General features: G+C 35.6%; 1 protein-coding gene across 4 annotated transcripts; it reads left to right on the forward strand.

Annotated features, from left to right (window-relative positions):
• The first annotated feature begins 1,944 nt into the window (after nucleotides 1-1,944).
• Nucleotides 1,945-17,338, forward strand: LOC148880070 (Pleckstrin homology (PH) domain superfamily protein). Of its 4 annotated transcripts, none has more exons than XM_088961889.1 (10): nucleotides 1,945-2,245; nucleotides 2,346-2,421; nucleotides 2,931-3,082; nucleotides 5,028-5,115; nucleotides 9,838-10,069; nucleotides 10,366-10,419; nucleotides 11,961-12,055; nucleotides 15,913-16,038; nucleotides 16,377-16,466; nucleotides 16,848-17,338. In XM_088961889.1, exons 3-10 carry the CDS (start codon nucleotides 2,949-2,951, stop codon nucleotides 16,977-16,979), a joined length of 951 nt encoding a protein of 316 aa, XP_088818015.1. In that variant the 5' UTR covers nucleotides 1,945-2,245; nucleotides 2,346-2,421; nucleotides 2,931-2,948; the 3' UTR covers nucleotides 16,980-17,338. The 4 variants fall into 4 exon arrangements, with proteins under 4 accessions (XP_088818015.1, XP_088818013.1, XP_088818014.1 ...); XM_088961890.1 differs by having other exon boundaries at nucleotides 2,078-2,245; nucleotides 15,913-16,114; XM_088961887.1 differs by lacking the exon at nucleotides 2,346-2,421.
• Nucleotides 17,339-18,189: the final 851 nt, after the last annotated feature.

The following is an 18,189-nucleotide window of genomic DNA, read 5'->3' on the forward strand; positions in this document are numbered from 1 at the left end:
AAATCACTTAATACGAGTCTTTGGTTATCTTCATCAATTCAATTTTGATTTTTTTTTTAAATTGGTAATTAATCTCATATTAAGCACACTTATTAGTTATATAAAAATGAATGAATTTGAAGCTCAATAACTAAGAAGGAAAATAAGGGTCCAATTGGTTCATAGTCGGAATAGGAATAGGAATTGGAATTGGAATCAGAATCAAAATCCTCCAGAATCGGAATCAGAATGGTCCATTCCCATAGTTTGTCTGGTTTAGACATCTATGGGAAAAGGAATTAAAATCAGTAGGAATAAGATTTCATTCTCAAGGGAGGGGTAGGGAATGACCATTCCGATTCCGATTCCAAACCCTTATTCCTGCAAACCAAATGGACTCTAAAATTATTTTTTTTACTATTTTATATATAAAGAACTAGAAATATATAAACTCAAAAAGAAAAAGAAACTATAAATATATAAAACTTTGATGAATCAATGCTATTTCTTTTTTTTCTTTAACTAAAAGTGCATTTTTAAAAATCACCCATGCGTCATATCCACAAAGGTATACATTTACATCACGTATTCCAGAACCCATATCATTGCCACTTGAATCTATTGCTCGTACAGTTGTGTATCTAATCAATTATGAGTGAACACAATAGTTTATATACACAATACACAATATTTGTGTGTACATTAATGCGGCTTGTGATATTTTAATGGTGTGAACAGAGACCATATCAAATCCGATCTTAATCAAAGGATAATAATTTGTTTTTAAACAGGATTTGATCCTTTCTAGACCGTGCTCACTTCGTTTGTATTGTTCCTTGTAGTGGGAATATATTTCCATTAAAAAAGGTTTATAATTAGGAGATATTTGTAATGTATGGCTGTAAAAAATTGTGAGAATGGTATAAATACAGTTTAATTCGATTTCTTACAAGTTCAAATCAGCCCCCACCCCAACATTCCACAGTATATCTCCGCCATATATTGGAAACATCTTCTAATGATGATATCATCATTTCTGATATTATCATCTAGAGATGTTTCCAATACACTCAGGGATATACTGTGCGACGTGTGGGGGGCTGATTGGGTCTCATTTCCTACGTTTTGCTAATACTTTTTGTAATTTTAGGGTTGTAAAAGATGAAAGCAATAAATAACCATTTGGTGAAGAAACTCAACAAGCTTTTTGCATGAATAAAAGCCTGCTTGGAAAAGTAGAAAAAACGAAGGCAGCCTTGATCTTTCACGTTTGTAATAGGTTATTTTGATAAAAAAAAATAATGATAAAAACAAACAATAAAAAATGTACTTCCTCTAAAAGAACATTTATAGGGCGAAAAAGACACTCCCAAACATGGCCTTCGTCCGTAGCCACACCCGTCCACCACACAACACACCACCCAAGTGACGATAATGGGCACCTACTGACTACCCATCACCCCAACCCATACCTACCCACTTAAACCTTAAACCTGACCCGATGTCTTTTAGCTACAAAAAGGCCCGATGCTTTTTCAATGGAGTAAAATAACATATTAGGCCTTTAAATTTTAGAGTCAGGTTTGGGCTTAATATTTTAAGCCCGACCTGCATATATTTAAATTTACACATTTTATGTATAATGTATACGTGTTATTTTATATTAAATTATATATTTTATATAAATATTATAACATAATATATATAATTTATATTATATATAATATTATGTCATTTAATATAAAGTATTATATATAATATTTTATATATGAAAGACATTAGCCCAAAATCATACCCAGTCCAGATCCGTATAAACCTAGATTAGAGCTTATATTTCAGGCTTGAAACCCTAGACCGGGTCGGGGCCGGGCCTAAACTATAACCCTTATTACAGGTGCAATGCCCGGCCCGGCCCATGATCACCCCTAATCCAATCCCTTCTGGGATGGCTGGATTGTGAAATGTAGGACACGTCTGAATACAGGTAGCTTCTGTCAACCGTCGGTTTGGAATAAGAGGAACCAATCTGAATATTATTCCAGTTGGGCTATAGCTGTTTTTCTTCTTTTTAAGCGTGGATGAACAAAAAACAAAATTTGAAGAACGAGAACCCTTTGCTCTCGCTCTCTCTGTTTTGGTTGTCTCCGTTCTTTTACTTATCAGTTGGTTGTGCTTAGGGTGTCAATAAAATCGTTTCAACCGAACGATGAACGGGATGAAGCGCCTAGGTCAATCAGATTCCAACCTCGACACCAAGGATTCTGCTGTAAGTTCTTTCTTCAATTCCCGCTCCATGCAAACCCTAATTTATTTTTTCTTTCTCAGTTTGCTCCTGTTTTATTTGATTCTTGTATTTTCAACTTCAGCTGTAAGTGGAAGTATAAGGCTTGAGATTTTCAGTACTGCTGAAATCCTAGAGTTCAATGCTTCCCATCGAAACTGGTAATGTGGATTTGGAATGCTTGTGCTCTTCAGATGCTACTTAGGCTGCTTTTGGTTCGATGCAGAATATTTGGAGAACTTCATTTTCTCTGTAAAAGATGTGGAAATATAGTTGAGGTTTTTTTACTGAAAAAATTTCCACTATTTCCAACAAACGGAAACATTGAAATTTTAACATGAATCTTTCCTTTTCCCACTTACTTCCTTGTCTTCCCAGACCTCGTGTTTGTAGTTCTAATCAAGTCATCAGAAATTTAATTGTATATTTTAAGCTATGAAGCTTATGGAATTTAAAATCGCTAGCTACTTGATTACTTATGTTGTGGGTGCTTTTTCTTCTTATGTGTGATTCTCAATGGCATTCCTTGGTCTGTTGGTCTGAGCGAATGCTGGTGTTTAATTTTGGAGATTTTCATTTAATATTAAATATTTATTTATTTTTTCTGATTGTAATTCCATGTTATTTCTGAATCCATATTTGAAGACCCTTCCTTTTCATTATGTTGCAGTTTAGGAGTAAAAGAATAATGGTCGCATCCACTTTCGATAATAACAAGGCAGAATCATCTAACCAGCATTTGATGAAAGAACCCCCTTTTGATGTACAGCGGGCTGAATCATCCCGTCAACACGTCAGAGCTCTCAATACCCAATTTGCTAGGTCCTCTCTCTCTCTCTCTCTCTCTCACACACACACACACACACACACAGCAGTCTCTTTCATCAGACAGGATGTGTAACTTAAATTCAGGACACTCTTTTTCATTAATATATCTTTTTTTATTCTTTTTGAGGGCATCCATTACTCAATATCTCTTCTCCATGAATTCATTCAAACTCTGATAAAGTGAAAGTTTTCAAAACTCAAAGATCTAGATCTACGTAATATCTCTCCTGGATAACATTAATTTTTCCTTGTCAATACCTTAATAATTCCTAAATTGATAGAGAAAAATTTTACTTGTCAAATTCTTATTCTTCACTTATTCTAACTTTACTTTTTTCTTTATGACAATATGGAAAAGATTGAGTGGTTGTGGGCCACATGCACTCTGATATGTAAGGAAGAGTAAGAGTTTGATAGCATGCAATTGAAAAAACAAATCAATAATATAACAATATTATTTCCAAACATACACACATAGAGCACAGTATGGCACGTAAACAGTCATAAAAATTCTTACCTCTGCTTGTTATTTAAAATGAGAATGGGTTAGCTGAACTTGATAGCTGTTTTACTGGCCGTGGGACCAATCCTTTTGCTCCACGCGGAACATGTCAACCATAAAGTGCATGTGGTCCATAAACACTCAATCTCTCACTTGCATTTATGTCTGGCATGGAGCAAAATGATTGTCCCCACATCCAGTAAAACAGCTATCAAATTCAGAAATTCAGCTACTCCGTTCTCGCTTTTAAGTATATAACAGGAGAAGAATGTTTATGACTGTTTTATTTTTTGATAATTGAAAATGATTTCATTAAACAAGAGGAATAAGATTTTACAGGAATCCCTTGGAGAGGCACGAGATGTAGCCTCTCCTAACCGTTACAAGAGATCAGAAATAAAATTACAATGCTGTCCAGAATAAATGGTCCCTAATAAACCCCTGTTTAGCAATTTGATCAGCCAAATCCCTACCCACCCACTGATATCTACATGTTATGTGCCTTGTTAAACGTTTAACTTTTTTGATGAGATCCCTATAGCTCCAAACAACCGAGTCTGGATTTGACAGCCAGCCCACAATCACCTTAGAATCCCCTTCAGTCAATAGGCTCTCCACTTCTAGTTGATTAGCAATCTGAATTCCCTGTACTGCAGTCAATATCTCAGCTCTTGTAGAGTCCTCTATCTCTATCGGGCCTGAGAATAAGGATATGATGTTGCCATTTTCATTCCTCAATACTCCTCCAGTGCAAGATGGTCCTGGGTTACCCTAGCTGCTTTCGTCAAAATTCAGTTTAAAAAAACCTTCTGGGTAGTTACCCAAACTGTTGTGAGTCTGGTTTTTCTAACCAAAGTGTGCAACTGTGGCCCAATTCCTCCATATGTCATCAAATGGAAAAGAGCTTAAAGAAGCCAAGGATTTCAACCAATGGATAGTCCTGGTTAAGATACATTTCTTCACTTCTGCAAAGGACCTCTCTTTATTTTGGAAAATTCAAGTGTTTCTTTCTTCCCAAATTGTCCATAAGGTGTCTGCTCTGAAACATCTCCACATACTCCTCCCTCTTTTCGTTAGGCAAGTGAAGGTAGTTGGTGAGAATAATGATTTTACCTCTATTGGTTGATTCCACCTACATCCAAACAAAACAAACATCTAAGTAAAGTATGCTTATGACTGTTTACATGCCATGCTTTGCTCTGTGTGTGTATGGTTAGAAATAATAATATTATTTGATTGATTTTTTTTTTCAATTGATGTATGCTAAATGGATCATCAAACTCTTACTCTTCCTTACGTATCAGGCATGAATGAGGTTCTCCTTTGGTACAGAGTTTTTGCTTTTTGGTCCTATATTTACAAACTTTATTGCGTCAATGTTTTCTCCTTTTTTTTCTTTTCTCTTTAAGATTGATCTCTTCTGTTATATGTCAGCAGTTGGGTGCAATTGCAGATGCAAAATCATCCAGATGAGCTTTGGGAAGATGGTGTGCAAGATTACTTAACTTATGCTTCAGAAATTATGGTAGATTCTCATTCATGCCTCACAAGTCGTTTTGTTTATTACTTGTGTATTGTAGCTATCAATATTTTTAAATTAAGTGCCTTCACTTCTGTTAGAATCTATTATTACGTTGAATCAAGTAACATGTAAAAAAAGTCTGATGTTATATTTTATGAAGAAAGTTTTGAACTGTTTACTCCACGTGTCTTCTGAAAAGTTCTAAACTAGCAAGGACATTTACATGATGTTGCCTAGGCACTTGGGCATCATTTCGATGACAACTATAATTTGAAGCTAAGAATTTTATATAACATCACAATTTAAATCCACATGTTAAGTTTTAAGTCACCCTATGACCTGTGTTCTTGAATTTCCTTTGATCTGTGATGGACCCAATGGTTAATCTTAGAGACCTTCTGCAACTAAAACCTGCTTGAGAGGAGTGATTTAGGATCCAATGAGTCAAATCTTGATTTTCTGAATTTTTATGTATTTATTGATAGTAGGAACATTGCTGATTTAGTAGCTATTTCTGATTTTTGGGTCATTTGTAGTTTTCCTATTTGCCTTAGGAGTTGGTTTTCGTGATTATAATATGAGTTTGTTTTTATAGTTAGTTTAGGGGTTCTGTTAAGAAGTTAAGTTTACGCAGGTCGGAGTTAGTTATAAAGTAGGATTTATCTTCTTCATAGTCCTAAGTCTACTTGGATAAGTCCAACTCATACTCCTTAGCAGGCTAGGATTTATCCTTTTATTGTTAGATTGTTAATAGTATTTCGTAGTTGGTTCTGAGGTGGGAAAACAAGGGAAAAGGGCTATCTTACCTTCTTGCCTTTTTGCCTATAAATATGTGTAAGGCCTTCTCTATCTGACAAAAAAAAAGTTTGAGCTTTAGGTCAGCTAATGGGCTAGCAGTTGGGTTGGAAAAACATGGGGTAACAAGAAACTCATTGTATTGAGGAGTGGTTAGACAAGGAAGCGATTGTAATTGAATTGGAAAGCTTTGGGATGGTTTGCTGAAGCTGACTGTTGTACCAGTCTGATGTACATTATCTTTTTATTTTAATCAATAAAATCTTTTTACTACTACTGATAAAAAAAAGTTTGAGATTTTGCTTCTTTTGTTGAAGTAATTTTAGCTTTTTTGATGATGCCTATAACTGCAAGAAGTCATTCGGTGTTTGATTCCTAATAATTCCAATAATTTCTCTAGATGCTGATTCGTAGAGAAGCTTAGGTTCTTATATATATATATATATATATATATATATATATATTCGTTTATTACTTTACAGGCCTAATCTAATGTATCCTACTTCAAGAAGTAATGTTATGAAAGAACCCAATCCCTTATCCAACGGTACAACCTTTCTAGCAAGTTGAAAACAATAACATGTTTCTGAATCTTTATTTCCAACAAATCTTTCCAGGAAGATGATAATTGCCTATCTGTTTTTTGGCTTCTCAGTTCTTTAAAAGTATAAATTCAGCATTAGGCCTTTGATGGGACAAGCATTTTTCGATCAATAATTGTCTTTTTGAGGAGGAAAAATATTATTAGCAGCTATAAGTTTTTATCTTGTAGTGTCACTGCAGAGCTCTGGGCTTGGCTTCTATCTTTGTTTAGGTCTAGTTGGGATATGCCAACAGAAGTAAGCACAATCTTTAACCCTTCTTTCTTCTCTTGGCCCCATAAAAGAGGAAGGAAAATGTGGAGATGCTCACGAGCAGCATTGTTATGGATAGTATGGGAAGAAAGGAATGCCAGAACCTTCCAAGAAAAAGGAAGAAGCAGTCAAACCTTAAAGGACTGTATTTTGTCCAGGTCTTTACATTGGTTAAAGACTCTAGAATTATTTAACCATTTTACTTTTGCTGATTGTTGGAAGGATTGGAAGTTGGTAACAAGCTGTTCCTCCTACAAGGGAAAGGGCAGTGACTAGCTGGGTCCCCCCTCCTCTTGGTTCTTTGAAGCTGAATTTTGATGGGAGTAGCCAGGGTAACCCGGGTCCCTCTGGGATGGGAGGCGTACTGAGGAATGAGGCTGGAGAGGTTGTCTTAATCTACTCTGGCCCTTTAGGGGTTGGGAATTCTATTCGGGCAGAACTGCTAGCTGCAATACAAGGAATACTTCTTGCAAAAGAAGTGGGCGTGGAGTAGCTTCTGATTGAAGGAGACTTCTAAGACAGTGGTGGACTGGTTAAATAATCTGAAGGATGTCTCTTGGGGCTACAAAAATGAGTTAAAGAAATTCAAATGGCTGACAAGAAATATGTCTATAACATTACAATGGGTTGGGAGATTAGCTAATTCTTTTGCTGATGTCTTGGCAAAACAAGGGATAAATAGGGAAACATTGTTCTGTGCACAATTGTAACTATTGTTTTAATTTCAACATTCATGTTTTCTCTGTTGTAGTTTGTGTATTTGCTGTTTGGAGAGGCTGCTCCTCGTGCCTCTAAGGGGATCTTCTTGATTCATTATTTTAATGGAATTGATGTTATTTATCAAAAAATATATTATTAGCAGCATATTAATCTTCTCAACATTTAATTCCTTTCCCTATTCTGATCTCAAACCTAATACCTTTGACTGGCAATCGGCAACAGCTATAAGTTCTTAGCTACTTGGATCTGGCATCTTGAGGATGGAAATACAATGCATTGGATAAACTAGAAATATGGTACATTTTGAAGATTGTTAAGATAATTATAAGCAATTGCTATTCTTTCATCAAATGGAAGATATGATTGTTGTTCCGTGTAAGTAAAGATATGTTTCTATTTTGTGAGCATAATTTTTTTTCAACCATTTTTATTAGTGGTGCCAAAAGCTCTAAAAGTTGGGGTAAGCCTCAATTAGAAGACCTAAGTGGTCATTGAGGGTTCTCCAAGAAAACCAAAGCAGCAAAATAACTTCCAAAAGCTTCAACTAATTGTGGAGCAGCACTAGTTATAGACATTCATTTGCTTGCAGTATTAAAATAAAACTAATGCATTAGTAGGGGTGTTCACGGGTTGGGTTGGGTCGGTTTCTTGGGATTTTCCCAACCGACCTGACCTGGTTGGGTTAGCTAAGGTGGGAACCGAAACCGACCCACTGACAGGCCAAACCGACCTGGTCGGTTTGAGTCAGGTTGGGTCGGTTTCGGTTTTGCTCCTGTACAAAGCCAAATAAATCTGAATTAGTTGATAATTTGATATTCAAGAGTCCAAGATAAATCTAAATTTAATTCAGGTAAAGAATAAAATCAATAAATTCTTCTGTAAAAACAAGTGTCAATAATGGGCATTCTAGAGTAAAAAACTAGATAAATCTAGGTAGGTAAATCAATAAAATAAAAATTTAGAAACCTTCTAAATTCTAATCTAGCTAAAAAAGTAAAAAAGGATACCTAATTGAATTCTAATTGTAATTGCCTAATGGGCCTTCTAGAGTTCTAGTTCTAGTAGAAGTCTAAAAGTAGAAGACTAGTAGGAATTAGGAAACTACTCAAACTAGGAAGTAGGAACTACCAAACTAGTAGAATACTAGTTCGGTTCGGGTCGGGTTGGTTTCAGTTTTCACGCAAGAAAACCGAAACCGACCCAAGATTTCGGTTTATGTATGTGCCCAACCCAAAACCGACCGTACGGATGAAAACCCGGCCGACTCGGGTTGGTCGGTTTGGTCGGGTTGGGCATTCTTATGAACAGCCCTATGCATTAGAATGCACTTTCGCAAAGGGGTCTTATTATTTTATTATCTAGTAAACCTTGTCATTCTAGGTGTTGCCTTTATTCAGAATTGAAACTAATTATAAATTATTAATTTTATAAATGAAGGAGAAGTAATTTAGAAAATTTATTTTTATCAGTGTCTTGAGTATTGGTGGAGTATTTTGGAAGAATTATTGGTGAAAGTGTGCCATATTCTTAGGTCTTATTGGTCAAGGGAACTTAATAAATGCGGAGTAGCAATTCTCAGAGGATTAAGGCTAGGGAAACAACTGAACTACAAATACATAGTGGTGGTAGGGGATCCTAGAATATTATTGGTTATTTGGTTGGCTATGAAATAATAGTCTTTGGCTAAGGAATTAAAGGAAACTTTTCACATGGGTTCAAAATCAACAATAGTTTGGCTCATGCATGAACAAAACAAGGTGTATTCACCAGCTGGGTTGGGTTGCTCTCAATTAGGATTTTAATTGTATGTCAAAATGTTGAAATCTTGAGGGTGCCAACTGTCTTGGTAAGGTCTCTAGCTGTTTGTAGCTGGGACTTGGGATCAAATTCCACCTTCACCAGGGATTTGGGGGGGGGGCATGGGGAGCCCCTGTTGTGTAGTCCTAGCAAAAAAAAAAGTGTTGAAATCTTTGGATTTGGGGTTAGACAGCAAGGACTAGTCTAAGTGTAACAGGGGGCAGGGTTGCATGGCACATTGTCTTTCTCTGTGCTACATAATTCTTTAGTTATTTTAATAAAATCTGAGAAGTTACCAATAAAAAAGATTTTTTCAATGTGGTATGTTTTTTCTCTTGGGAATGGGAAACTTTATCAGAAAGGAAAGGGAGAAATACAACATATGCGCCATGGATTACTAAATGGAAGCTTTGTTAATTGTTCATTCTCTGTGAAGCTTTTATTGTAATACTTTTCCTTCTTGAAGTTGCAGCATCAATTTTCTGGGTATATTACCTTTTTGTAATTTCCATTTGTGTTATTTTTATATATAAGTTCTTCTTTTACCCTCCCATCATAGGAGAAATTCCGTGATGTTGTTGATTGGCTCAAGGCAATTACTGGAAAAGCAGAAAATGTGTCTGTATCAAGTTCACAAACTGCTGGGAAAAAGTTGATACCTGAAGCTAAGAACAATGAAATAAAATTGTTTCACGAGAAAAGTGGGTTTGGTGCAGTAGGTACAACTTCAAGCTTTACAAGTCCATGGAGCTCTGGTCCATTATTGAATAATCAAGCTCCGTTGTTGTTTGGTAGGTATTAATTCTTGATCTCAGCTGTAAGTTGTCTGTAAAAGTCAGAAGTATCTGGTTCAGCAGTCTCAAATTGCCTATTTTTCTATCATGGTTAATTAACCAAATCCAAGCAAGTAGAAGAAATAATATTTAAATAGAAAATTGAAAAACAGAAAATGGACCAATGATGCAATTGGTTTGAAGAATTGCAGGACATGCATATACATGTCTAGTACTTGAGTTCAAGGGAAAATTGATATGAGTTGATTTTGGCCTGTTGATACTGAAAGTTCATTTTTGCATGTATGTTTCAGGAAGTCAAAGTTCTGGACCCTTAAACCAAGAGGCAGCAGATGATGTGGATGGTGGTGAGACATGCAAACTGATGTTTTTGTTCCTTCAATTGAATTTCTTGAAAACTGCTTTTCTTTTGAAGCATAATTCTGTTGTTTGCTCTATTTGTTTATATTTTGTAATCAATCTATTATTCTTATTCAATCCTGTGAAATAATAAATTCTTATTATATAACATGGTATGCTTCATTTTTGCATAGACAAGTAAGTCAATAATTCATACCGTTTGTTGGTCTCAATTTCATTCTTTTGAGGCATGTAAAGGGTGTATATGTGATGCAAACATGAAAGAGAAAGAAACCATGAAAAGAAGAAACTGAGTTTCTACAGATTCTTGCAGTAATGGCAAATTCATATTTTTTTTTTGGGAATTTTAGCTGTTTAAGTTCATTTCAGTTTGCTGGTGTTTCAAATAGGGTTAATCACCTTAAAGGGTCAAATTATTCTGCGGGTGTATTGTAGAGTTTTAAAAATTTTTAAAAGGTTGAAGTTATAAATTTATCCCTTCCAAGTTTTAGAGGCAAAATTTGCATGTTTAACTAGGTTTTGGTGTCATAGGTAGGCTTTTTAGCTATCTGCCCAACAAGACTAGGATTTCATGATATGAATGGGGGGAGTTATGGCCATTTTGTTGACATCGTATCAATCTGTGATGGGATTTGAGTATTTGTATTTTTTAGGGTTGCTTTTAGAGTTTAGTAGGGTTAGTTGTATGTTTGGAGTAGTTTTTGGTGCTAGAGTTTATATTTGAGTGACCCTATGGTATATGTTAGTCTTAGTTTTAAAGCAATTAGCCATGTGGCATGTGCATTGTCCAGGCAATCTGCCAGGGATGAGATAGAGAGTTGGATTAGATGTATATAGTTTTAATGGGTGAAGATAGTGAGGAGAGAGCAGGAAACACAAAAGAAGATAAGCTTTAAGTATTTTATGTGGAAAGAAGTTTGGGAATTGATGAATGGGGAGAGTAGAGCTCTCTCTTTTATATAAGGTGATGAATTAAAAGTTGTTTCTAGCCAGTTTCCTAGTTTAAATTTTAAAATTTGAAATTGAGTCTGTAAAAGGAGATCTGATCCCCTATATTGAGTTTATAAATTGAGTCAACTATTATTGAATTTTTAGAATGGAAATGATGGAACACAACTTTGTTTTGAAGTGAATTATAATCTCTCTCTCTCTACACAATTATAAAAAAAAATCAAACATATAGCAAGGGATCTGGTTGATACCTTTCTTTGGGTCCAAATATCAACAAAAAGCATGGATGCTTTATTAGCAAAACAAGGAGAACAACTGCTCTGGGGACTGGGGATTTCTTGGTATCGTATAAAAACAGGGCCAAAGTTCTTTGTATATAGGCATTTTCTTTATTATCAATGAAGTTTTAGACATATACCATAAAAAAGGTTTCAGGTGTTTTGCCCCTATGTATCTGGCTAGAAACTCATCATTTAAGTTGTTTTGGTGGATCTGCACAGATTTCTAAAAACTAGGATGGCTTAATAAGGTGAATTTACAGTTTTGTTAGGTAATGAAAATATTTGTGGTTTGCCAGATGATGTGGAGCAGCCTAGTAGTCCATCTGTGAAGAAGACTGAAGAGAAGGGTATCAGTGTAGTGCATGAAGTCAAATGCAAGTTATATGTAAAGGTACTTGCCTTTCGTAACCTCTATGAATTTACATTTTAGTTGTGTCACATTTATATAAGAATTTTCCTTAAATTTATGGCCATGCAGAACGGTCACACTTACTTTCTTAACTTTACCCAGATGTCTAAACAAAGGTTGCGAGTATTTTTTGCTTTTTGATTTTGCTTGGTATAGAGTTGCTAATCTATCTGCTTGTCCAAATTTGAGTTTGAATCCAATCTGATCCGGTCAATTCCATCCAGATTTGATCCATTTTAATTTGATAGTGGATCCACTCCAATCTGATCCTATATGATTCAATCAGTTAATATTCAAGTATGTATGTATATATGCTTGTATCTACACAAAATTAGTATGTATCTATTAGCAAAGTTGGTTTAATTGTTGTATGTTTACGAAAGAGTCATCTATTTAAGTCTTATACAAATTATTTTCACATTATTTTGTTCATGATGTGCAATATCAAAGCCATTTTAGTTCATTTTATTAATAATAAAAAGAATATTTTGATTGTTTTAAGTTTAATTTATTGTTAATAACCAAATGTGAATCAAAATGAATCTGATGGGTGGGATTTGTTTTGAATCCAATCAGTAACAGTGTAAATTTGGATCTAGTTACAATTCAATCCAATCTATTACCAATAAAAGAAAGATAAACAATTGGTCCTATCTGTTTGCATTCCTAGCTTGTGGACCGAATTTATTGGATTGGAACAGAAATCACGCATATCCCAACTTGAATATGTTGACTAGAGATGTTTTTATGTTTCTGTGGTAAAACAATGAACATTATAAATTGAACCATCATTTTTACTATACTTAATCATTTTAGACTGTATTTCAATAGCTAGGTGGAATGGAAATAAATTCCATATGAACATTATAAATTGAACCATCATTTTTACTATACTAATCAGTTTAGACTTATTTCAATAGCTAGGTGGAATGGAAATAAATTCCATTTCCACCTGATTTTTTTGGAATTTAAATGACTTCCCCTAATCCACAAACATATATGGAATTGGCTGGCTTAAGAATGCTGCTACATAAATATTAATTATGAAACTTGTGGAATTGGGTTCCATCCAATTCCAACCCAATTCCATTTCTGGTCCTAATTTCCATCAACCCAGGCACAATATTATGGAAATTGAAGTAGGCTTGGCATAAAATAGGTTTATGTGACAGAAATATAGGTTTGCATATCAAATTTTATGATGAAAGCATTACTTAAAGGCATGCCCAGACATAACCACTTGGAATGGCTTTCCTATATGAACTTGTCATTACTTGTGAGGTCATCTAAACAATCAGGTAATGGATATGCATTTGCATCCAGGTGACCAGATTTTGAAATGGAGCCCGGATGTCAGCCCAATTGTTTGTGCATGAATTTTGTGAAGAACCAAAGCTTTTCTTTTTCCTAAATCATGTTATACCTTAACAGTTATTTTAATTAAACTTTAGAACTTAAATGGAAATTACTATACCAAAACAACAACGAAAAAGTACAAAAAAAATTAATAACTTCCTTTATTCCTTTTTTTTTTGATAAATGCTTTCTTGTTCCTTTTTTGCAATATATTTATTTCTAATTTAAAATTTATTTTGTTCTCTTCCTCTTTAAAATGGATGTTTCTTGTGAATAGATATAATTAAGGTGAATAGCTTTGTAAATAATTATTGTTCTTTTATGGACATTGCTTGGTGTGATGGTATAAATCTTTGGAATGCTGATTCTAGTCTGAGAGTGGCTGCTTTATGAAAGAAAGGCTAATAGTTTGGTCCATTTCAAGGCTCATGGATACCTCTTGTTCATGGCTTAGAATCCTTAGGTCCTTTCAAGGAATGCCTTATAGCTCTTTTTTTATAGAGATTCTGTTTTTGTAAACAGAATGCATACAAATGCACAACTCTCTGTTCTGTTTGTGCATTCCCATTGTACAATCCCTTTATTGTACATGGATCTCTCTTCTATACATTAATGAAATAGTATACTTTGCCTCTTCAAAAAAAAAAAAAATAGTTTGGTTCATTTCCTGTCTACCTCTCCCAAGACTCTACATAGAGGGGATCACATCATTGGGTAATGGCCCTTTATGGTTGGGTGATCCCGGCCCAGCCCAACCCAGAATTGTCTTATAAATTGTATATTATTATATGTGTATATATACATAAGTGCATATTATATATAACATTTTATATTATATTAAGCATAATGTAAATTTTATATATGGTTATATAATAGGCAAATGCTAGTATGTGAAAAACACTATAGACTATATGCTGTGAAAATAAATTGTGACCACACAACCCCCCTTGTATTGGCATGCGGGCCACTTTATTACCCTGGTGGTCCCACTTGATGACCTCAGCTCCCATGAAATGTGAGGCTAGTATAACCCTATACAGTATGAAACATTAGATAAAATATTTAAAATGTTTTTGAGGTTGTAGGTCCAAAAACCTGGCCCAGGCCCAGGGTATGGGATGGGCTGGGCCCGTTCTCAGGATACACTCCTTATAATAGGTGCTAAGCCTAGCCTAGGCCCGGCCAATGATCACACCTACTTTATGTTTTTGTTCTTTTGTTGAGACAAGATTAATTATACAGTTCCCACTAAAAGAATGACAGGTTTATCTCTTTTTGTTCTTTCTTTCTTTGATAGTAAATGAAAAACATTGCAATAAAAAGAAAATATACAAAAAAGGAGAGGAAAGACTTGACGGGGCAGCTATTACTATTGGTGTTGAAAGGAATAACAGGGTCTCCAAAGGGAGCTCAAGTATGAAAGAGATGGTTTTGGAAAGTATAATGGTTAAAGTGGTGCATTGGGTTAAGACCATGGATATGTTTACTACTTTTTCCACGGATAATTTTAAATGAGGATGGAATTGGATAGCAAGTTCATTGATGGCACGACCTAGTGCTCAAGAGCAATGGAGGCCACTGAGAACATCTTAGTTTAAATTGAAGTTTGATGGCTATAGCTTGGGAGGCCCTGGACTAGGGCTGCAAGTTGAGTTTCCCAATTTGAAGAATTTCAACTACATTGGGTCCATGCCCATTGAAAATTTAACCAATTCCTAGCCCAATCTGGCCCAAGTTGTACCCCATAGACCATCAGGCATTGGAGGAGCTTACAGGGACTAAGAGGAAGTGTCATTGTAATATGATGCCAGAAAGACGTGATACTGGAAAGACTTGCAACCAGTCAACTGACATCATGAAAGTGGTAACCGATCAGGTGGCTTTTAATCATAACTCACAGGGAGTTTTGATTGGTCAAAGTCTTTCTGGTATCATTCTTCCCAGCATTATAAATTTTTCCGTGGGGAGAAGAATGTGTGTTCAAAATATTATTGGGGAAGGGGGTTCAAAAGTAGCAATGGGATTGACGAGAATGAACAGCCAAGCTTTATGGCCGAATAGGCACGCAATGAAGGAAGAAATAGCTATAAGAGGGAGGGGGGATATGGCAGAGTCTGCCAGCTATCTTTAAGGTGAATTTTTGTCTCTTAAAGATATGGTTTTGAAGGTAAGATGGTGGTTCAAATTCTGCTGAGCTTCAATATTGATTAGTTTGTGATTCATCAGCAAGTCTGCTCAGTCCCTCGATGCATTTAGTTGTGTACTGTTTAATTTCTTGAATTTGTAGTTTCATTGCAATGATGACATTTTTACTTGTTTTGTTCATATATTTTGTTGCAGAATATTCTTTCTGTTGGATACTCAGATGACATTAAGATCATATTATAGTAGTGTTCGTTAGTGGCTTTTATAACTTGTTGCATTGTATCTATACTGAAATAATTACCAGTGGTTAATTCATGCATATTTTCCATTTTATGTAGTCAACCGATCCTGCAGATAAAGATGCTTGGAAGGATAGAGGCATGGGTCAACTTTCCATAAAATGCAAAGAGGGTGCTGAAAAAGCTACTACAGACTCAAAACCAACGATTGTTGTTCGTAATGATGTATGTTCCTTTTCTGGACCACTGATGCTTGCTGGGGTGTTGAAGAGATTTAAGGTGGAAAGGTCAAAAACAGAAGGTTGTGTTTAGTTCTTTTTGGTTTTTAGAACAAGTGAGGATGGTTCAACTATGATACCAGAATAACTTATAACCAATCAACTGGTATCATAAAGTGGTTGATTGGATAGGCTTTCTGGTATCATGTCTTTCTGGCACTATAGATCTTTCCAAGTGAGAAATAGTGAGACGAGCCAAAGTTGGTGTGGGTGGATAGGGTGAGGGGTTTAGTGGGTGGCCTTCCAAATTCTTTTAATGTTTATATTTCTGTTACATGATCACAGGTTGGAAAAGTGTTGCTCAACGCTTTGTTATATCCAGGCATCAAAACAAATTTACAGAAGAATTCTATTGTTGCAATATTCCATACTTCGGTAATACATCTTTGAGCTCTTGCAATATTTTTTTTTGATAAGTACTTTGAGCTCTTGCAATATTAGATTTAATAGCTTTTGTCTGGGCCAGTGGAGGCTAATAGGTTTGTATAGCCATTCTCAAAATTATTGTCTTAAAAACAAACTTTGACACTACTGATAAAGACAGCAAGCTTTGACATTGCTGATAAAAAAAAGAAGCAAACTTCAACATTGATAGCTTTTCACAAGGGTCATTTTTCCTCTCGTCTTTTACATAAATTAGTGTTTGATGCATTGGAGGTATGTGAAAGTTTTGTCTGATCCTCTAAAATTCCTTGAAGAGTTTTATAATTTATACATCTTGTTTGCTTCTTTCACTTTTGATCTTCGCTGTGATAGGGTGATGCCGGTGGCAGCGATGGTGGCAAAAGTGATAGTGTGGTGGCACGCACGTACTTGATAAGGACGAAAACAGAGGAGGAGAGGAATAAGCTGGCAGCGGTAATTCAAGAATATGCTCCGACAGCTTGAAAATGTTTATATGGATTGTGGGCACGGCTAATACTCGTCATTTGTTCCTTTAACAAATGTAATGTTTGTAGTAATTGCTTGGCGAAGCCCCCCTGTTTATTTATTTCCAATTTTGCAAATGTTAGCCTGGTAAAACTGAATATATATATATATATATATATATATATATATATATATATATATATATATGTATTTTGGGGCTCTGAGCAAAAGAAAGAATTCATGTCATCATATCTTGAGCAAATTACAAATGTTTGAGGCTTCCGTACTTGTAATATAATGAAGAGTACTGGAAATTAAACTATGTTCATTTACTAAATCCAGAAGAGAGAATTTATCCTGTTATTTTCTTATGGTTATATCGTAAGATTTTGCTGCAGCTTTTCTTTTTAATCGTTTCCTTCCTGTTCTTTTATTCCTATTTTTCCCGTCGGAAATCTGCAATGGGTTTGGGTTTTTCTTCAGCGTTTCTACGCACGAGCGTCCACATTGTCAAAAAAGAAAGGGTAAATGTTTAGGCTACGTTTGTTATTACACCAATGGGTTCATGAGTGTAAAATGGGAACCAATGTTTGTCCCATTCAACACTTCTCTTTTGGTAAATCATTGAGGAAAAAGTCCATTGCTTTCTAACCGAGAGATTACTGTTTTTGCCGGTTGACCAAGAAAGAGCACTGTGAGCCGCAGTGAACGCCGTATCAGACCCAGAAGCTGGTGACCGGGGGTTACAACAGGAGAGGCTCTCGTACGTAAGTGGCGGTGAGCGGAATATCAGATACTTATGGTTTCCCTGATTCACTTTTATGGAGTGCAATTTGTCTTTATATTCAAGCAAGAATCCCATTCAAAGCTTGAGTAGCTCTTCTTGCTCTGCTAGGAGCTGGAGCCTAAGTCGTGGCTTCCTTCTAACGGTGTACCTGGGGAGAGAGAAGGGGAGACACAGAGAGACGGAGATAGAGATGAACTCAAGCTGTTCTGCAGGCTGTTTAGACGATGCCCAAGCCCCCATTAAAATGAGTTTCATGAAGCTCTATCAATGGCCACAAGCGGATGCAGAGTTTTTGAAACTTATTAGCATGAATGAGCAAAACTCTTGTTCTGGAAGACGAAGCGTCCATGATAGCTTTATAAGCAGGCAGAGATACCTCCAGAAGTTACACTTTCTGCAAGAATGAAACCGTTGCAGACAGAACGAAGAAGTGGCTTAAGG

This window comes from Nelumbo lutea, chromosome 1 (assembly GCF_056320005.1).
Source record: "Nelumbo lutea isolate HS-2025 chromosome 1, American lotus-T2T, whole genome shotgun sequence".
In the NCBI taxonomy this organism is placed as follows: domain Eukaryota; kingdom Viridiplantae; phylum Streptophyta; class Magnoliopsida; order Proteales; family Nelumbonaceae; genus Nelumbo; species Nelumbo lutea.

What these genes read in the sequence shown, in the direction of transcription:
- LOC148880070 (XM_088961887.1), top strand. Translation starts at nt 2,186, where the DNA reads ATGAACGGGATGAAGCGCCTAGGTCAATCAGATTCCAACCTCGACACC. An exon ending in TCGACACCAAGGATTCTGCT is followed by an intron (nt 2,246 to 2,930) that starts GTAAGTTCTTTC and finishes ATTATGTTGCAG; the next exon opens with TTTAGGAGTAAAAGAATAAT. An exon ending in AGCAGATGATGTGGATGGTG is followed by an intron (nt 10,420 to 11,960) that starts GTGAGACATGCA and finishes GTGGTTTGCCAG; the next exon opens with ATGATGTGGAGCAGCCTAGT.